Source organism: Phoxinus phoxinus, assembly GCF_949152265.1.
Source record: "Phoxinus phoxinus genome assembly, chromosome: 8".
Taxonomy (NCBI): Eukaryota; Metazoa; Chordata; class Actinopteri; order Cypriniformes; family Leuciscidae; genus Phoxinus; species Phoxinus phoxinus.
Genome location: NC_136883.1, coordinates 35,539,605 through 35,560,891, shown reverse-complemented (window position 1 = coordinate 35,560,891; position 21,287 = coordinate 35,539,605). Strand labels below are relative to the sequence as shown.

General features: G+C 38.4%; 1 protein-coding gene across 16 annotated transcripts in view; it reads right to left on the bottom strand.

Moving 5' to 3' along the window:
* Nucleotides 1-1,913: 1,913 nt before the first annotated feature.
* ryr1b (ryanodine receptor 1b (skeletal)) overlaps nt 1,914-21,287 on the bottom strand; it is a 125,751-nt gene continuing 106,377 nt past the window's right edge. For 8 of the 16 annotated variants that reach the window (XM_079620910.1, XM_079620919.1, XM_079620920.1 and 5 more), the window contains 18 exons: nt 20,284-20,313; nt 17,819-17,900; nt 16,408-17,717; nt 15,439-15,518; nt 15,128-15,296; nt 14,562-14,648; nt 13,644-13,940; nt 12,144-12,274; nt 12,003-12,045; nt 11,771-11,904; nt 9,975-10,035; nt 8,913-9,059; nt 8,698-8,832; nt 7,100-7,256; nt 6,923-6,987; nt 3,982-4,082; nt 3,832-3,883; nt 1,914-3,491 (listed from right to left, as the gene is read on the bottom strand). In XM_079620910.1, the coding sequence (XP_079477036.1) occupies nt 3,396-3,491; nt 3,832-3,883; nt 3,982-4,082; nt 6,923-6,987; nt 7,100-7,256; nt 8,698-8,832; nt 8,913-9,059; nt 9,975-10,035; nt 11,771-11,904; nt 12,003-12,045; nt 12,144-12,274; nt 13,644-13,940; nt 14,562-14,648; nt 15,128-15,296; nt 15,439-15,518; nt 16,408-17,717; nt 17,819-17,900; nt 20,284-20,313 (3,177 nt within the window). In that variant the 3' untranslated portion in view covers nt 1,914-3,395. The remainder of the gene's footprint in view (nt 3,492-3,831; nt 3,884-3,981; nt 4,083-6,922; nt 6,988-7,099; nt 7,257-8,697; nt 8,833-8,912; nt 9,060-9,974; nt 10,036-11,770; nt 11,905-12,002; nt 12,046-12,143; nt 12,275-13,643; nt 13,941-14,561; nt 14,649-15,127; nt 15,297-15,438; nt 15,519-16,407; nt 17,718-17,818; nt 17,901-20,283; nt 20,314-21,287) is intronic. The other 8 variants (XM_079620921.1, XM_079620925.1, XM_079620911.1 and 5 more) reach the window with 2 other exon arrangements.

The window sequence follows — 21,287 nt, the reverse complement described above, 5'->3', positions numbered from 1 at the left end:
TGATTCATTCATTAACACAGTCACCTACATTTGTTCCTGAATGAATCAGTGTTTGAGAGGATAGGTTGAGCGGATCATTCAATGATTCACTCATTAACACAGTCACCTACATTTGTTCCTGAATGAATCAGTGTTTGAGAGGATATGTTGGCGGATCATTCAATGATTCATTCATTAACAGTCACCTACATTTGTTCCTGAATGAATCAGTGTTTGAGAGGATAGGTTGAGCGGATCATTCAATGATTCATTCATTAACACAGTCACCTACATTTGTTCCTGAATGAATCAGTGTTTGAAGTGGATAGGTTGAGCGGATCATTCAATGATTCATTCATTAACAGTCACCTACATTTGTTCCTGAATGAATCAGTGTTTGAGAGGATATGTTGGCGGATCATTCAATGATTCACTCATTAACAGTCACCTACATTTGTTCCAGAATGAATCAGTGTTTGAGAGGATAGGTTGAGCGGATCATTCATTGATTCACTCATTAACACAGTCACCTACATTCGTTCCTGAATGAATCAGTGTTTGAGAGGATATGTAGGCGGATCATTCAATGATTCACTCATTAACAGTCACCTACATTTGTTCCTGAATGAATCAGTGTTTGAAAGGATATGTTGGCGGATCATTCAATGATTCACTCATTAACAGTCACCTACATTTGTTCCTGAATGAATCAGTGTTTGAGAGGATAATTTGAGTGGATCATTCAATGATTCACTCATTAACACAGTCACCTACATTTGTTCCTGAATGAATCAGTGTTTGAGAGGATATGTTGAGCGGATCATTCAATGATTCATTCATTAACACAGTCACCTACATTTGTTCCTGAATGAATCAGTGTGTTTGAGAGGATAGGTTGAGCGGATCATTCAATGATTCACTCATTAACAGTCACCTAAATTTGTTCCTGAATGAATCATTCAGAATAGTTCACTTAAAAATGACAATTCTGTCATTATTTACTCACCCTCAAGTTATTTAAAACCTGTATGAATTTCAGTTGATGGACCGCTTTGACTTCCATAGTATTTGTTGGAAGTTTGGTTACTGACATTCTTCAAAATATCTTCTTTTGTGTTCAGCAGAAGAAAGAAACTCCTTGAGGGTGAGTAAATGGCCTGGAATTTTCAACTGAACTATTCCTTACAGTGTTTTGTTTCTGAATGAATCGTTGTGTTTAAACAAACTGGTTGTGTGAATGATATAGTGTTGTGCAGTTCTCCAGTAAGCAGAGGCAGTTCTAGCCCTGTAAAAGATTAACATGCGTCTCTGATGTGAAGGAGTGTTGAGCGTCCGACAGAAAGGTGTCTCGTAATCGTCGTGGTGAGATGATGCGACTCCTCTTCGGCAGTTCAGCTGGAGATGAGAATGCAGTCGTCAGTCAGTGTTAGCTCACCTCTCTGCTGGTCCTGTTTCCAGTCGCTGTGAGTGACTCTATGGCTGCGTCCCAATTCGCATACTATCTGCCCTAAATAGTATTCGAAAGTTGAATTAGTACGTCCCAAATCGTAGTATGTTGAAATGAGTGTTCCTAAGAGACCCGGATGGTCTACTATTTCCGGTCAGAATCCGAAGTGCAGATCGATGCGCACGCTAACGGCTAATGAATGATTCAATGACTCACTCATAAAGACAGTCACTTGTCGCCACCTACTGGTATATTGATGCTACTAAACTTATCCATATACTTCTGTAAATACCAGTAGAATTGCACATTCACAATGCGTACTGATTAATTGCACAGTAGTTTGTATAGTTATTGAAGACATGTACTTTACAGTAAGGCCTAAACAAATCATAAAATATGAGGACATGCAAGCACGGATTAAGCATAAAAGACACAAAGTTAAGAAATAGTAACTTTCATGGTAAACAAAATAGAATTGAGGCAGAAGTGCTCTTAAAATATTGGAATCTGTTTAATGTGCATTGAAACAGGATTCGGCCTGATAGATACACAGTCAGATCCAGACAAGTGAGTCGATTTCTTCCCTCTGTGAGCTCTCAGAGCAAAACACACCAACACACACGCTCCTAATGTGCAGAACACACAAGTTGTGAGTTTGTTTCCGTCGCTTTAAGATGTCTGATGCACAAATATCAGAGACCTACGCCTACACACTTCATCTATATTCAACAAAAATAAAGTGAATTTCGCCAAAAAGAAGAATACAAATCTAAAAGGCAAAAACTTGTCGTGTTAGCACTGTTAACTTAATCTAGCTCACATTCGGTTTCCACTTTTATACTAAATCCTGACCTAAATCCCCCCCCACCAAAAAGGTACATAATAAATACTCAGTTGTGACACAATGAGTTCAGAGTATCTTAATCAAACAAAAATATATCATCTATGTATTTAAGTGGATAAATTAAGTTGCCATCTTGCTATCTGAACGACAGTTCATGTCAAGTTCTTAGCTGACAGAATAGCAAAATTACTGTGTAATATTATTACAAACAGACATGATAGTGCTTCTCTCCATGATCAGTGAAAGGACATTGTCTTGTAAATCTAGAGAGGACGTTTTCAGTCGAGTCACACACTCTCTACATTTGTAATACAGCATCAGCATTGTGTAGCAGGACACACAGAAGTGTGTGTTTGGCATAGATACAGCATCCCATTATAAGACTCTAGAGTGCAAAACTGGTGGTTTCACATTTTTACAAAGTTAAAACTTCTCATGAGACCATTTGTAATTCTCTGAAACTTAGGCGAGAAAGAAATCTTGGGGTTGTGATACTTTCCTCTTGAGAATCAAATGGTATTAAGATATTTCGGTGGCACGCATTCTCCCATTCGCTCCATATACCAGGGAAAAAGCCTGGCTTTATTCGTCAAAATCCTCTATATATAAGTCACAGAGCAGGATGCTCCCACTCATATGGCTATATTTCTGTGGTGTACGTGAATAAATAAACATAAAGCTATATTATATACGCTAAAATGAAAAGATCTAGACAGCTACAGTACTCTACACATAAAAAGATCACTACAGACTATCATACTTAAATCCTCACCGTACTGTTAAGATTCAACATTAGGCACTGAGATTTTTTTAGATTCATAGTGACAGACAAAAAGAACAGAAAGGAAGGGTGTTTTTTTCATTTTGGCTTGATTTGATTAAAAAAAAGTCCTTAGTGGAGAAGTAAAGGCCATGTAGTGTGTATATATACAGTTTAAAATACTTTCTCTTGTTTCGACAAACACAGGGGGAAGTGAAAGGTTTTCAGTATTATTAGTGTGATCCGTGTGATCTGAGGGTCGTGAGAGTCAAATCAAGGCTACAGTCAGTCATCTATCTCTTGTTCCCTTCTTTTGCTTGTTTTTACGCTCTTACACACACACACACACACACTTTTCCAGGCCGTTAGCCGAGTTGATCCTCGTACTGCTTCCTGAAACAGTCACCAGCAGGGAAGAAGTCCCAGGATCGCTCCTGGTACATTTTCCATACGTATGACTCCTAGAAAGAGAGAAAAATCAAATCTAATGTTGTAAGTGTACATTTAGAAAATATTTGAATTAAAAATTTTAGTCAGTGAGAAAAGAAATGTATTTTATTTAGCAAGGAAGGATGCATTAAATTGATCAAAAGTGACATTTATAATGTTACAAAATATTTATATCTCAAATAAATGCTGTTATTTTGACCTTCGAACAAAAACATCAAAAAATCTCACAGACCTAAAACTTATGAACGGCACTGTAATATATATTTATAATGTATGCCCTTTTAGATAAAAACTGAATTCTGTTGTTGTTACAGTTTATTTGTAATGTTTATGAATAAGAAAGACACTGACCTGTCCTGTGTGCTCCGTTTCGTCTTTATTGATCAAGTACATCAGGAAGAACCTGCACGGCGGAAAACACACGGTTTCAAAATAAGGAAACAAAATATTAGCTCGCACGGTTTCTCAATAAACAAAAGTACGCATTAACAACACACTTACATGTAGTTGGCTAAATTGTGCTCCTCCAACGTATGCGTTTCGAAGCCATGCGGAGTCGAGTCAAAGTAGTCACTTCCGATTCCACAGATGAAACACTTAGTCTTTGGGAAAAAACAACAAAAATATGATCATTTTTCAGGACGTGTAAGACTAATGCATAACACAAGTACACATTGCATTCTCAGGATTGTCACAAGAGGCGCTATGGCACACATTAGCTAAACATGCAACAGTCAGTTTCCTCTGAGGTGAACCACTGTCATGGCAAAGCTACAGTTTGAAGAGGATCTCGTTGAGAAAGATAGCTAAAGTTGAGTCTGAATAAGCTAATTCCCTACTACACACAGTAAGCTAAAATTAGTGTGTGAAATGATTGGTATTCATAAAACAAAACAATGTTTTGTCTTTATAGCCGTTCTTGAATAAAGATATTTTCCAGCTAAAGTTAGTTTTGATTGATTCACTTCCGTCGCAACGATCATTAGTTATTAAATTAGAGGCCACTAAGACGACACCGTTCTCTCCACAGACTTTAAACGCGAACCTGTGAGAAACACTGATGGCGCTTACGTGCGCATCAATAATTAATTCTATAGTTATGTGCGTTTGAATATATGTGCGCATGTTTGTAATTCCCTACAAACCAAGCCTTAAACTACTTGTCCTGCCTATAAATTTTGATACAGAATTTTATTTTATTGTATCACTACGGGGTAGGTACACAAACCGAATTTTCCCACAATGCTTTATCTGTAGAGTGGTAAAGGGATCCTCCATAGGGAGAGTTGGCACTTCAGCACTGCGTTGTCATCGGGTTGTGAAGCGTGAAATTGTGAAGTGACGCAACTGAGAACGCAAGTAACACGAGATTGATAACATGGCAGATTATAGTTCGATTCACAGCTCGAGGTCCTTTACTAATGCCATTCCTCTCTCTCTCTCCTGTCTGATCTCTACACTGACCCATCCAATGAAGCCACAAAAAGGCCACAAAAAAAAATGTAAAAGTAATCATTTAACAAACAAAAAGTTAATTCCTCAACAAATGTAGTAACTATTTAGCATGGGTGTAACAATATATCGTGTCACAATTCATCACAATACAAAAATGCAACTATGTTTTGTGTAAGTTCCCCCAAAATAAAAATGACTGTGAAAAAAAAAAAAAAAAGTTTTAGTGTCAGTACTACATTAACCTACTATATATAAATGTTGAATATAATGTATAATGATTCAATCTGGGAATATTTGTGTGTCCTGATAATGCCAAATGTCTTGTTACCAGTAAAAAGTGTCCTACATTATTTTAAATATATCTAGTCAGTGACACAGTGCAAGCATATTCGTCTAAAATAATTCTGTATTTCCAGCATTAGAGTCATGAATATTGTTATTCTGGTGTCTCTATTGTCCTGTGCTCTGGGTTTCCAGCATTAAGTCCAAGACTATTCATGTACACACACAATGTACTACCAAATCTAGCTTTTTAAATCAACAGTACATTTTCTGTTAACCTTATATCATATGTCTTGGAGTATATCGTATCGTATTATGCGTTCATTAGATTGAAAGATCTGAAAAAGCCCAACATTTACACACCCATAGAGCCTCCCCTCGACGAAATCAGGACAGAAGTGATTAAAAATGGACAAAAGAGACGGATTAAAACACCAGGTGTAAACAGGAATGTGTCTCTCTCGTCTACTTGTGATCTGATCGACCAAAACACATCTTAAAGGATAATTCCGGTATTTAACACCTTGAGTCTATATTGTAGTTTGTTTTGGATGAATAAGAGTGGTGGACAACATTTTTTTGACAATGGTTCCTCTCTCGAGTTTTTGACTATAAAAGAATTGGCCATGGACCCATTTAACATTGGAGTCAATGGTCATGTCCGAAAATGTCATTAAAACAGCCAATAATGTTCGTTTACAAAACTGTGCAACTCACCGAGTGATTAGTGATGTTAGTTGATGTTCCAGAAACAAAAAGTGTTGCGAAATACAGTTTCTGTCGTGTTTTATTCGTCATTTTGTAAAATCCCATTGAATTCTGTTGAAGGACTGAGTGCTCGTTAATATAAATGCGCTAACGGAAACGGATAGGGGAATGTTTACATTTGGTCGATGTAGTCTTTTTGCTCGCTTCCGTTTCTCATAAGGCTAGCGAGCAGAGCTCTTTACCGCAGTTTTTGACCGCACAAATTCTAACCATATTGAAAGACGTGACCACTGACCAGTGCAATATGAAGTTGAACTCGACTGTGACCGTGAGTGTCCCGCGAGACATAAACATCGGTTATCGCCATCAAGTGGTCGGGAGTGTGCTAACGCTTCAGATTCAAATATTGAGCGGAAGTTACACGGTTGTGAAGTGTCTGAAAAAATAGTTCCACTATAGCAAAATAAACGGATTGGAATCATATATTGCGACGATATATTGTTTATAATCATCAACGAACACCACTAACCACTCGGTGAGTTTAACAGTTTTGTAAACGAACATTATTGGCTGTTTTAATGACATTTTCGGACATGACCATTGACTCCAATGTTAAATGGGTCCATGGCCAATTCTTTTATAGTCAAAAACTCGAGAGAGGAACCATTGTCAAAAAAATGTTGTCTACCACTCTTGTTCATCCAAAACAAACTACAATATAGACTCAAGGTGTTAAATACCGGAATTATCCTTTAACACCAGCTGTAAACAGGGCCTTTGACTAAACACCATTTAGCTGCTTATTCTGTCCATAAAGCACCAATTTAGCAACAAAAAGACTTGATTCACACATAAAGTGAGCTTGTTTTGTTTCTGTGAGAAAAAAATTATACCAAAAAAAAAAAATCAGTGAGGTTGGTTACTGTCTGCACAATATATTTAAATGAGATTTTGCATACGTGAGTGAAGTATGGCCATATCTAAAGAGCAGTTGTACCTCCATGTCCTCTCGGACCTGCTCCTGCTGATCTCTCAGCTCACCAAAGGCATCAATGATCAGACCTGCACACGACACAAACATCATTTCCTCATGACGGATAACATCACGTCAAAACTCAATAGAGTACTAAATACGCCACAGGGTCTAAAGCTCTCTAAAACACACGTTCCTCACCTTGAATGATGGCCAGCAGGATGACAATGACAAAAAAGAAGAAGGTGATGTCGAAGACCACACGATAAAGTTCATACTCGTCTCCAGCCGGATCCTCGATCTCATCTCCTATACCGCCACCGGCTCGCACACCCACGTACATGTGGAACAGATAACACTGAGAGAACACATGATCACGGTCAGGCGGGAAATGAGAGAGTGGAAATCAACCAAATGTAGTCAAGTCAAGTTCATTTATATAGCGCTTTTCAAAGCAGCTTTAGGCCGCGTGTCCACCAAAGCGTTTTTTCACCCGGCTGGCATATTTTTTCAATTGTTTTCAATGGGAGCGCCGCATTTTTAAAACGGCATGAGCTTTAAGAGGGGGTAATCCAACAGCCGGAAACCGAAGCTTCCCCGCGGGCCGCCATTGGCTAACAAGCCATCACCTGCTGTTAGCATTTCATTGACTCCCATTCATTTTGGCGTCACTTTGACAGTGAATAACTTTACATCTGAGGCGTTTAAAGACTCCATTTGTCCATTAGTTATTTATAAAGAAACACGACAATGTATAAAAGGCTCCATTACCTTGTATCTTACGCTATAGCCTCGTAGAAGCAGTTTTTGTAAAAATAGGCTAACTATTGCGTCATAACCACTCGACGCTCTGTCGCACAGTCGAGAGATTACCGTATAGACCGGCGGAGAAGCTCACAAGCAATCGGGGGGACGTGGAGGCATAAAGTCAAGGGAGAAGCCCACAGAGAGTGATAAAGTTGCTCTCGTTGCTAGCTCATGGACAGCTAATGCTCACGCTCTCCGTCTCTGCGGGATTCGGAAGGGAATGATTCAGATTTCTCTCGGCACAGCTACTAGAAGACTGACAGCTGTCAGACAGGCTCACGTCACATCTACGTCGTCAAGCTCAGTTCGCCTGGCGATCAGGAAGTGAGTGCTTCTAATTGGCTTCACTTTTCTCCGTTGAAACCTATGGGGTCGCTGTGTCCATCTTATATACTGTCTATGTTTTTCACAGGACGCCGAGAGTTGAAGAATGTTCAACTTTGGGTAAAACGCAGCGCTCATCACTGTCACTTTTTACCCAACCGACCAATCACAGTGGAGGAGGGGCGGGACTAATACCACACCGACCAACTGTCACAACGATATCCATAGATATATACACTAGATGTCGCCTTGGGGTTCTAAGCATGCGTCAAAACCGCCGCCATCTTGGAACAGGGGTCTTGTCATAGGAAGTAGCTAGGTAACGCTGCTATCTCCGCCTGTACTTCGAATTCATGGATGATGCCGGACTTTTGTGCTGCGTATGGATGTTCACACGAACGAAATTTGAACTAGGAAGATTTTTTTTTTTTTTACATTTTCTCTGGACTCAATGATAAATACATGTCTAACCGTTGGAAAGAAACGGTGATTGAAATTGGAAATGGTGATATTATTTCCGTTAGACCTTTGCCTACATTGACGCTGATGCATTAAAGAGGACGCTTTGGTGGACACACGGCCATATAAAAGTATGATAATAGGAAATAAAAGTAACAGAGATTGTTTTGGCTTTACAGCATCTCTAGAATAACTGTAGAACCACTTACAGTCATCATGTCGTCACACTTCATGTCCGGTTCATCTTCATCCTCACTCATGTTGTAGAACTTTCTGAAGAAGTTGAAGGCCACAACGGTGTAGAGGTAGACCACCACAGCCAGCAGACCCACCGTCATCAACAGCTAAAACACAGTCATCATCAACAGTCATATCAGATTTCTGTAAAATCTCGGCCAAATATGCTGATCTCTGAGAGCTGTACCTGCTTTCCATTGTGGGTAACAGAGGACAGGATGGTGCGCAGGGTTTTGACGCCCATGGCGATGTCCAGCAGATGACAGGCGTAGAAGAAGTTGTTGTAGTGGCCAAGAAATGACATGACCATATACCAAACCAGATACAGGAACGTCTAAGAGCAAAACAGAATCCAAATGAATGATCATTGTTATGAATATCCTCAGTGATACAGGTCAAACTCGAAAAATTAGAATATGGTGCAAAAGTTCATTTATTTCAGTAATTCAACTTAAAAGGTGAAACTAATATATTATATAGACTCATTACATGCAACCTTTTCACAATATTCTAATTTAGAATTTGGGGTTTCATAAGCTGTAAGCCATAATCATCAAAATTATAACAAATAAAGGCTTGAAATATCTCACTTTGCATGTAATGAGTCTATATAATATATTAGTTTCACCTTTTAAAGGAACACTCCGACTTTTTGGGACTTTAGCCTATTCACCTTATCCCCCAGAGTTAGATAAGTCCATACATACCTTTTTCATCTCCGTGCGTGCTATAAGTCTGTTTGACGCACCCACCGCTAGCCTAGCTTAGCACAAAGACTGGATGTAAATGGTTGCAGCTAGCATACTAATCCAAATAAGTGACAAAATAACGCAAACATTTTCCTATTTACATGTTGTGATTTGTATAGTCACAGAGTGTACAAAAAAACAAAGTCACATGAGACACAGACATATTTTAACCGTATAAATACTGGGAACTATATTCTCTGAAGGCGAAGCACTGCTACTTGGGCGGAGTGATAACCGCAGCACATGAGACGCGCCGTTGTTTCTTCTGTCAACAAAACCAACGGCGCGTCTCAGGTGCTGCGGTATGTATGGACTTATCTAACTCTGGGGGATAAGGTGAATAGGCTAAAGTCCCAAAAAGTCGGAGTGTTCCTTTAAGTTGAATTACTGAAATAAATGAACTTTTGCACGATATTCAAATTTTTCGAGTTTCATCTGTGTGTATATAGATATATACTGTATATATGGAAAAAGTCAGTTTTGTCTTTAATGAAACTCACATTATCAGTGAACACCACTCCAAATTTCCAGATCTGGTATTTGATGTCGAAAGATGTCAACCTGTGGATTCATGATATTGTAAAATGCAAAACAGAATCTCCATTCTATTACACCATCATGTTTATGAGTAGTTCGATCTTCGATAGTTCGAATCTCAAACAAATGACTCTTATGAACAGGTTCATTTTAGTGAATCAAAAACATTAGCATTGACCAGAGTAGCTCAATTCCCAAACAAATTACTCTTTTGAGACACGTTTTTAGTGATTTGAAAATAAAGAGTAGTATAGTCCAATCAATTCCCAAACACTACTGTATAGCTGTAGTGAATCATATCTACACAGCTTACAACTTACTGTTTTGTTGTGAGATTTAAATCAGGTAGTTACTGACTTATAAATATACATTATACTTTTTTTTTATTAAAATAAATTAATAAATAAAACAAGTTTTTGTTTACTATTGTTCTTAAATCTATTTATTGGATATCTAAATCCAATATATTAATTCAATCTATTAATCTAATTATGGGATTGCATTTATACCGCCTCTAAAAAGACTGTAAAAAGTCATTATAACATCAGTCTAAACATCATTTGCAAGAATTGTTTTACATTTGTTTATCATTTTTGTACATTTATTTATTAATTTATTGTCTCATCATTTGCGTTTTTCATAAAAAAATCATCAATTAAATGGTTAAAGGGTTAGTTCCCTCCAAAATGGAAATTCTGTCATTATTTACTCACTCTCATGTTGTTCCAAACCCGTAAGACTTTCGTTCATCTTCGAAACACAAATTAAGATATTTTTTATGAAATTTGTGAGGTTTCTGTCCCTCCATTTAAAGTCCAGGTAACCAAAATGTAAAAGATCCAAAAAGGTTAAACGAATCCTTATGAATCAAGCGAATCTTTTACACTTTGGTTAACCAAAATCTTATGGCTTTGGAACAGCTGTGGTTGAGTAAATGATGACAGAATTACATTTTTTTGGGTGAACTATCCCTTTAAGGAAATGTGGCCGGTTGCATAAACAGCTTAAACTAGTCTTAAAAGTTAGTCATCTAATTGTATTCTTCAAGACTGGTCCTACCTTTTTTAAGTCAGATAAATAAAGAGGTAGATCTGTCCAGTTTGAATTGGTCAAAACTAGTTCAGTCTTAACATAGGGATTCCCATCCCTCCCAATTGACCCTTCGCAAGGGAGTTTGATTGACAGGCGATCTGACCAATCATAATCCGCCGAATCCGACATTTTTGTCCGACAAAGCAGTCAGGAGAGTTAGTAGATTAACGTTCGAGGATTTGAACTTGAAAAACGGAGTGTACTGACGTCTTTCCGCGGTTAAAACTACATTCCTTCTGATGTTCATTCATGTTTATTTGATGCTATAAATGAACTAGAAGGAAGAGATGATCGGTTCACGAGCAGCTTTAACTGAGGCGACACAGCGATCTGTCACACACATTAAAGAGACACAAAACGGTATTTATTGTTTAAATTTCTTTAAAAAAAAGACCAAATTTGAAAGTTTCATATCAAAAGTAAGCTGGTCTGTCCTGTCTGTCAGTGTCCTCTCTGCTCCGCAATGTATTTTTCACTGTGTGAGAACATGGTGTGTGTGAGAGCGGCGTAGCTTGTCGGACATAGCAACAGTAACTAAAGGGGGCGGGTCTTTGCGAACGGTCAATTGACATATTCGTTTTTGCTGTGGTAGTGAATCACTTCTTGTTACTTGTGTTGGATATTGAAATTTTGATGACTTATGGGTGTGTCTTGCATGTTTCTGTACCATGTGAACATTGAGGGATCAGGCTGAGTCTTCTTCTCGTGTGTCATAGCGCTGACATCAAGAGATGCTAGATCCATGCCCAGAAGCTCAGCGATTCTTTCTCTACCGTAGATATCACCATACTTCTCTAGCACCTGCAACACAGACACACACCATAAACACGCTTAGACTTCAACATGTCGTAATACACGAAGGGAAACATCTGCACACACAAGTATAGCACACCCCTGACCTTTCTCTTGACAAATTTATCCCAGTAGTTGTTCGGAAAACTCCTGAGTGTAAAATAAAAGGGAATGCCATTTCAGATCGCACAGTCTTCACCGGGATACATTTATAAATAATAAGAATAATAAGAATATAGTGATATTACGGTGTATTGAGGACAAGTCTGTCCCACTGGCCCTTGATGTCGTCATCTTCTGGTTGTTCAGTTACATACAGACCGTCAAACTCCAGTTTACGGGCCAGCTCCTTCTCTCTCTTAAAGATGACCAAAGGAACCTGGACAAGCACAAACACACACACAGTGTTAGCAGCTTCTCCTACTGTAGCTCAAACACCTGAAAGCAATATTTCACAAGTTACAAAATAAAAATTCTGTCATCCTTTATTCAATATACTCCTTTATTCAATTATATATATATGTCTTCAATGAGCCCAAAAGGGCCCACGTCACTCCTCTGTTCATCTCTCTGCACTGGCTACCACTCGCTGCTCGCATCAAGTTCAAGGCATTGACGCTCGCTTACAGATCGACCACAGGCTTAGCTCCCTCCTACTTTCACTCGCTCCTACGAGTCTACATCCCTACCAGAAGCCTGCGATCGGTCAATGAGCGACGGCTCGTGGTACCATCACAGAGAGCCACAAAATCACTCTCCAGAACATTCTCATTCACGGTTCCCTGCTGGAGGAATGATCTCCCTACCCTCGTCCGGAATGCAGAATCCCTGACAACATTCAAAAGACAACTGAAAACTCATCTCTTCCGTGAGCACATTTCACATTTGCTGTCCTGCAGCGATACATGAGAGCAGAAGCGTTTTAGACCAAACATACGGTGACTGAGTGCGACCTGCATCAGTGAATGCTGAGATATTTTGCTAAATAAAATGATCCTGTTAGAAGTCCATCTGTATCATCTCAGTGATCTTTTGTGGGGTTTTACGCATGTGCAGTAAAGGTGAATTTAGCGTTTTCAGGCGTTTTTCAAAAGCTTCTCATCCACACAGAAACGTCCGAAAACGCCTGAAAACGCTAGTGTGGACGGAGAACGTTTATAAACGAAAACGCGGTTTTCAAATGTCTCTGGATTTATGTAGAAGTAGCCTGAGAAAACCCTGAATTATGGATCAGGCTGAGTCTTCTTCTCGTGTGTCATAGCGCTGACATCAAGAGATGCTAGATCCTAGCCCAGAAGCTCAGCGATTCTTTGCCGAAATTTGCCGAACTTCCGGCAAATTTGAGATTTGCTCTGCAAGTCCGTCTGGCCAAGAGCCCTGTCAAGCCCATTTCCAATTTTTCCAAATCGAGGCGCCAATCACAAACGTTGAGGTGGGCTTTACACGATGACGATCGCTCTGATTGGTTTTAGGTCTATCCAATCGCGCACAGAGGCATTTGAGCGACGTCTGTTGGTGACGCCCCTTTGGAAATGGGCTGTGAATGAACCCTCAGTTACAACCGAGAAGGGTGTGGTGTCAACCAGGCTAATGAACAACATCTATGGTCTTTTTTTCATGCTTTCACTGGAAGAGCAATGTCAACATTCTACTGAATATCTCCTCATGTTTCACAGAAGAAACAATCACACAGCTGTAAAATGACGTGAGGGTGAGTAAAGGATAACAGAATACAGTGAGCCCCTGACCTTCAGACAGTTGTAGCCGATGATACAGAGGAAGGAAATGATGCTGTGTACGACGGAAAAGAAGGTCATAGATGGTTCCATATATCCAGTGCTCTCCTCCAGGAAGTAGTAGACAAACCCTTCATCGTCATCTTCCTCTTCAGTAGAGCCTTCAAACACCCCAGATCCCTCAAACACACCAGATCCCTCAAACACACCAGAGCCTTCAAACAAACCGGAGCCTTCAAACACACCAGATCCCTCAAACATGGCCGACCCCTCAAACTCCTCCTCCTCGTCTCCTCGTCTGTCAGACACCTAAAGGAGGAAACAGCTGACTTCAATACAACTTGTTCTTGAAACATGTTATTACAGCAGATCACATGGCGGTCAAGTGGAGCTGCACAATTCTGGATAAATTGAGAATCACATTTTTGGTGTTAAAAATAAAGATCACGATTCTCCCACGATTCTGAATAGGCAAATCGCAAATTAGCACATCTGCATGATTAAGGACTTTATTAACTATATTAAAAATCCATATATAATGTGTGAAAAAATAAGTGTGACATAACAAAGACAACAAAATGAATAATAGTGGTTTCCAAATATAAATAAATTTTATTGTATTCAAGCATGTTTTTTAAAATATTATTTGGAAAATATATTTTTTATTTTGTTGACAGTCTGTCAATAGTATTAAAAACTCCTACGATTAAACAGACTTTAGTATGTAATATAAAATTTGGTGAATGTTAATGGGGGGGGGGGGGGGGGGGGGATATAACATATTTCATAACACAATGAAATATGTTAAACTTATTTCATTAACACCTTAAGTGCACACATTAACTAAAAGCACATTTTGTAAATTGTTATTAACTATTTTCTGGTCCCCAGATCCCAGTTTGAAAGCTCCTGTTTTAAAATCATACTGACCTTGTAGAAGAGCAGAATGAAGTTGAGTGCAAAGGAGATAAAGAGAGCCAGGAAGCGCAGGTTGTAGAAATTGCGAGACAGATAGTTCTAGAAGAAGAAAAAGTAGTTTTAGATGCAGGTAGAATCAAAAGTGCTAAATAAACACGAAACACGAAAATGTTTAATATGGTGCAAAAGTGAATTTATTTCAGTAATTCAACTTAAAAGATTAAATTAATATATTATATAGACTCATTACATGTAAAGTGAGATATTTCAAGCCTTTATTTGTTATAATTTTGATGATTATGCAGATTATGAAAACCCCAAATTCAATATTAGAATATTGTGAAAAGGTTTTCATAAGCTGTAAGCTGTAATCATCAAAATTATAACAAATAAAGGCTTGAAATATCTCACTTTGCATGTAATGAGTCTATATAATATATTAGTTTCACCTTTTAAGTTGAATTACTGAAATAAATGAACTTTTGCTCGATATTCTAATTTTTCGAGTTTCACCTGTAATATAATATATAATTTCTACATAACTGTGAATGATCAGAAACAATGTACTATACAATTACCATGAATTTGATTCTTTGAATTTCAAGCTCATTCCAGAGTTCAAAGCCTCCTTCCTCTTCCTTCTTGCCTTTCTTTGCTTTAGCCTTTTCTTTGATCTCCTCTGGCTCTTCTGGTTTCTCCTCAGGCTCAGGTTCTGCTTCCTTCTCGGCCTTCTCTCCATTTTCAACACTTTGAGAGACAGAAGGATTAGCCAGAGAAACAACAGCATTGTTTTTTATATCGTGATGAATAGGACTTTACAAATGCTCTCGACTGAAAGACTTTGAATTTTGTATGGGAAAAAATTGCTCATTTGTTCTCCATTACTCACTCTGCTTTTTCGGGTTCTGGGGCGGCTTCTTCCGCTACTTTCTCCTTCTCCGCTGCTTCTCCCTCTCCTTCTTCAGTCAGCTGAAATACCCAACAAAACAATGAGGAGAAAACAAGAATGTTTAGAATAAGGGATTTAGATTATGAGTCTACAAAGCAATGAGGTCTTCACGGGTCCAAAAATTACAGAAACCGACCTGGATCTGTCTATTATTTGAAAGTTGGACCCGGACAGAACCGAGAAATTTCATAAATTCCATCCTCCGGATGAGACGTTAAACCGAGGTCCTGACTCTCTGTGGTAGGGCTGTTAAACGATTAATCGGGATTAATCGCATCCAAAATAAAAGTTTGTGTTTACATAATAAATGTGCGTGTATAATTATTTTATATATATATAAATACACACACATGCTTGTATATATTTCAGAAATATTTTCATGTATATACTGTATATAGATTTATATATAATTTATATTATATATAAATATTTTATATATAAATACATTTTTCCCCTTAAATATATACATGCACGTATGTGTATTTATATATACAAAATAAGTATACACAGTACACACACATTTATTATGTAAACACAAACTTTTATTTTGGATGCGATTAATCACGATTCATTAAAAATCTCACGATGTCCTTCGGAAAAAGAGTAGGGGTGTAACCCCGGAATCCTTGCCAAATAATCATCAAAATTATAACAAATAAAGGCTTGAAATATCTCACTTTGCATGTAATGAGTCTATATAATATATTAGTTTCACCTTTTAAGTTAAATTACTGAAATAAATTAACTTTTGCACGATATTCAAATTTTTCGAGTTAGACCTGTATTTCTCCCTCACGCGAAATTCCCAATTACATGGATTCATATTGAAACGACTGGACTTTGCCTGTGAAAAATAGCCAAACAACCATTAATAAACCATCAGGCTACAGTACAAGCACTTTTACTCACCAGCTTCCTCTTCAGCAATGGACTGCCTTCTGGAGTTGGAGGCTCCTCTGGCTCAGTTTCTCCCATGTCTCCAAGACCACCATGAGGACCAAAACCAGGCCTTGCACCATCATCCTCTTCTCCCTCTTCTGCTTCATCCTCTCCTCCTCCTGCTCCCTCCTCTCCTTCCCCAGCTCCACCTGATTCCTGTACTTTTCTTGCTCCTGGCTCTGGAGGAAGGTCATCGTGCACCTCGTCTTGAGTTGGGTCAGGCATGTTAGTCAGAATCTCAGTCAGCGTCATCTTCTTTGCTCCCTCCACCAGACCTCCTCCGAAGAGGGTGTTCCAGATGAGCATGAAGAAACCTCTGCAGACGCTGTAGATGAAGTGCAGGATGCCAAAGAGAACAGTATAAAGGAACATCACCAAACCGACAATCATCTCCTTTATGGTCATTTTCCTAATTTTGCGGTAACGCCGTCTGAGATTGCGGAAAGTGAAGAGGCTTATGAAGTCCACTACGCTCTTGATGAAGTCAGAAAAGGCTGAGCTGGATTCGGGTGGTGGTGCTTCTCCATTCCCGTCCTCTCCTTCTCCCTCTCCATTTCCTCCACCACCGCTCCCCTCTTCATTTTCTTCATCCTCATCTTCGATCACCTCCTCTTCTTGCTCGGAGATCTGAGAGGCGATGTTCATCTCAAAGATGGTGTCCTCACAGAAGTTCACAAAGAGCTCCATCTTCTCAGATTCACAGCCCTCATTGACAACATCAAAGATGAACTGTCGCTTTGACTCTCTGACCTGAGGCATCTCCCACTGGTTGCGGTTGGCTTCGCTGATTTCAAAGTAGATGCGCTCGATCCTCTTGCTGGCACCCATGATCTCGATCCGGCCCAGGAAAGGGCGAAAGTAGTTCAGCACGCTCTCGGCTTGCTCCAAGAAGTTCTGCAAGCGGGTGTCATGGGGAACATGCTCAGAGAGGTTGGTGAGTAGCACGGCGATATTGAAGCCGATGTCTTTGGCTGGCTCTTGGAAGCGATCGGCAAACTCCTCAAAATTGATCATCTCGTTCTCATCAGCCTCTGAGCAAGACAGCAGGAACTGGATCTCAGATGGCGTGTACTGTTTCTGACTGTCCATAGCCTTGGAGAAGTCTTTCTTGGAGATGAGGCCACGAGGGTCCGTCACATAGTCACGGAAGGCGTCCGACGCCACAATATCCTTCAGTTTGAGGAACATGTCGAAGAACTTGAGAATCATCTCTACATTGCTGGATGACTCAACCAGCATGTCAACCATCTGCCGAGCAATTGTGCCATTCACAATATTACCTGTAAAGGAGCAATAAAACAGGCCATAGATCATAACTGAAGTCTTTACAGGTTTGTGGGTCACCTGTGAAAGTTAAATATGATGGACAAATATGTCTTACCCTCCAGTAGAGAGAGAAGCATCACCACCATGTCCTTTTGCAGATCAAGAAGCTCCTTCAACAGACCAATTTGACTGGAGTCCTGTGTTTACACAACCAAATTCAGACACACACAAAAATAACAAAGTGTTATTCACAAAATGTCTCACTTTATCCACCTTATTCCTGACGATCTCACTGCGTTTGGGGAACTTCCATTCAAAAAGGCTGAAACTAATAATTTCAAATCATAAGTTTGCCAAACAAATAAAGCTTATCTGTTAGTTTGACTGGATGAGCTGTCAATTTCCCTTCATGGTTTATTTTCAGGCATCATGAGAATAACATACACTTGGTATTTTAACGTGACATGTTACAAGAATATCTACGGCAAGAGCTCTTTTCAGTCGCCGCTTTCTTTTCCTCGTGATCATTTTCTTTTTTCCCTTTGCAATCCGCTGTAAAAGTATGAAAAAGGACAACATATACATTTATGGTCTGTTTCCCGAATTTAGATTACGATATATTCCATTAATAATTCACTGGAATGCGCGAATAATCGTTATTCTCATCAAATCCTCACGTCTCTTTCCAGGTTTGTTTTCACAGGTAAATGCGATTTATTATCTGTCAAAATGACAGAAATCTTATTGAAATAGTAACACGTAATGCTGAAGTTAATGAACATTTTTGATTAAGGCAACATAAGTTACAGATATATTACAGTGATATTTAACCAAAGACTCTGATCTGTTGAAAGTACCTTGTTGATGCTTTAACACTTTTAAATTTCCTTTTAATGTTCGATGTTTGAACGGTGAGTAGATTAACGTCGTTTTATGGTGACACTTTCTTAAATTGCGTTCATAGAGCGAGCCTTTTCACTGATTGTTTACAGCTTAACGGAAGTTACACCCATAATTCGCGCAAAGCGTCATGGGGCGCAGAAATAGTGTGGATACAGTAATAATAAAGACCTTTGGATTCACATATATTAGACCTAGTCCTCCATGTTTTTTTCTTTTCTTTTTATGATATGCACCATGAGACCAAGAAAGAAGTATCCAGATCAGGCATAACTGCTTTCAGTGGCATAACTAACATCTCTGGCATGGGTTGTATTTGGGGGGGGGGACATTGAAAACTGGGACAAAGTCCATCTACTCTCATCTTACCTCAGAATGTGTTCTACTCCAGAAATGATCCTGGGTTTGCATTTATAAACAGACACAAACATAGTATCACACACTGTAACCTATCATCTAACACAGGGACAGTATAGACGGAGATGTAGATGAAAAAGCCAGACAAAGATGTGAGATACTGTAGTCATAGTCTTTGACATTTGCAAAAGAAAATCATTCCTAATTCGATCATTCTATTTCTAGGTTTTTACAGGAGATGATGGTCTAAGGCATACTGTGAAGAAATGCCAGCAGACACATAAATTCAAAGTCATAGTCTTTCAATATCACACACAGTACACTTACTAACATGAATAAAGACAAAAAAGCACAAGGCCTGCACATATACATCAAGAAATATTGGATGAATCTCACAAAACCTTTTTGGTATGGTACCCTGCTTCATATATATATAATTTTGACGATTTTAGATTACAGCTTATGAAAACCTTTTCACAATATTCTAATTTTGAATTTGGGGTTGTAAGCTGTAAGCCATAATCATCAAAATTATAACAAATAAAGGCTTGAAATATCTCACTTTGCATGTAATGAGTCTATATAATATATTAGTTTCACCTTTTAAGTTGAATTACTGAAATAAATGAACTTTTGCACCATATTCTAATGTTTCACCTGTATGTATGTACAGTATATGTATATATATATATATATTCCAGCCTTTTCCAACCAATCTATACTGGCAGCATTTCTCACAGTGAGCGTCAATGGCAGAGGAGCAAACCCACTATAATTTTTACAAATTTTGTGTCATGGAATGTAATTTTAGGAGTTTTTATGCAAGAATGTAGTTGCCTAGATATCAAATATGCGATTTTGCGATCTTGACAGGTTTTGTGAGATTTGCACAGTATTGTACAGATTTTCTTGAGAATGTATGAGTGTAAGAAAAGCGTAATATGGTGCAGGTCGAGGGAAATACATTTCCTCTACAAGTGAGCAACAGCAGGAACAAGGCATAGTGACACCTCCCTCAGCTCCAATATATCAAAATCAACCCAACAAGGTTAAGAATGCGTTCAGAAATTCAACACAGATACAGTGGGAACAGAGGGGATATCCATTTTTAAAAAATGCAAGTGGTCTAATAAGAATCTCAATAATCTCACAAACAACTTAAGTATAATAATAAATGTTCCCTGCTTGGAGCATTATATTGAGAAAACACTTGCAGGACACGTGCCGACACATAAGCAGGGAGCAGGTAAGAGACAGTACTGTGTAAGTTTGTGGAAAGCAGTGCAAATGTTCTAAGACTGAAGCAAAAACAAAGATCCTTACGCCGTTTCGGAGTCCTTGGTCAGGGTGCATCTGGCAGGGTTACACATCAGAATAAAAATGTTACCCATCAACATTTTTAATACATTTTTGTATTGATCCCACTCCCACTCTTTTGGACAAATCCAATCATTCCTTGTTTTATTTAATCTTAATCTGTTTTATTTAGACTTAATCTTTCACTTTTGCTTATGTACACAACCAGGGGTAAAGCAGTTTTATATTAAAATTAAGTAATTGCAGTTGAGCCTATTTTAGTCCTCACATATATAGTAAAACCAAACTGTGTCACTTTGATGGTTACGAACCAACTTTGACAGATGACAACTGATCTTTTCAACAAACTGGAGACTAGTAAATGTTTCACTATAAGCACATTCTCTGATTTTTGAAGCCTGAGAGTGGGAGAGATTCTCAATTTTGAGAAATACAAAAATGCAGTACATAGGTACCGGATGTGTAACAAGTATTAGAACAAAATCAAACAGCACAGCAGAGAGGTTAAGAGAAACAACACATGATTAGAGATTACTAGTGCATCAACATTCACGTCACACTACGAACATGTTCCATATTCATGGATTAGTGGTGATATTGCACTAAACATTTATTTAATATAATGGCTACAGAGTGAAATAAAATTAATTTGGTTGTGTAAGGAAACATTTACTTGAAAATTACAATTTAAACAGTGATGTAAATACTAGCCACCACAATCAGCCAATTCAATTTACAGCAATTTACAATTTAGCTTCTCATAATATATATATGAGACCAAAGAAATTTAACAACCAAGTTTTATTAACTACAATAAGGTTTCTTCTAAATCTATAATTCATGATTTGAAGAGGCAGAAACTGAATCATGGGGTTAATAATAACACAGTCAACACCAAATTAGAACATGGTCAGTATCTTCTTAGAAATACTATTAAAATAAATATATATATATTTTAATATGCATAGTTACAACTAAACATTAGCTCTGAGAAAAAAATGCAAACTCCA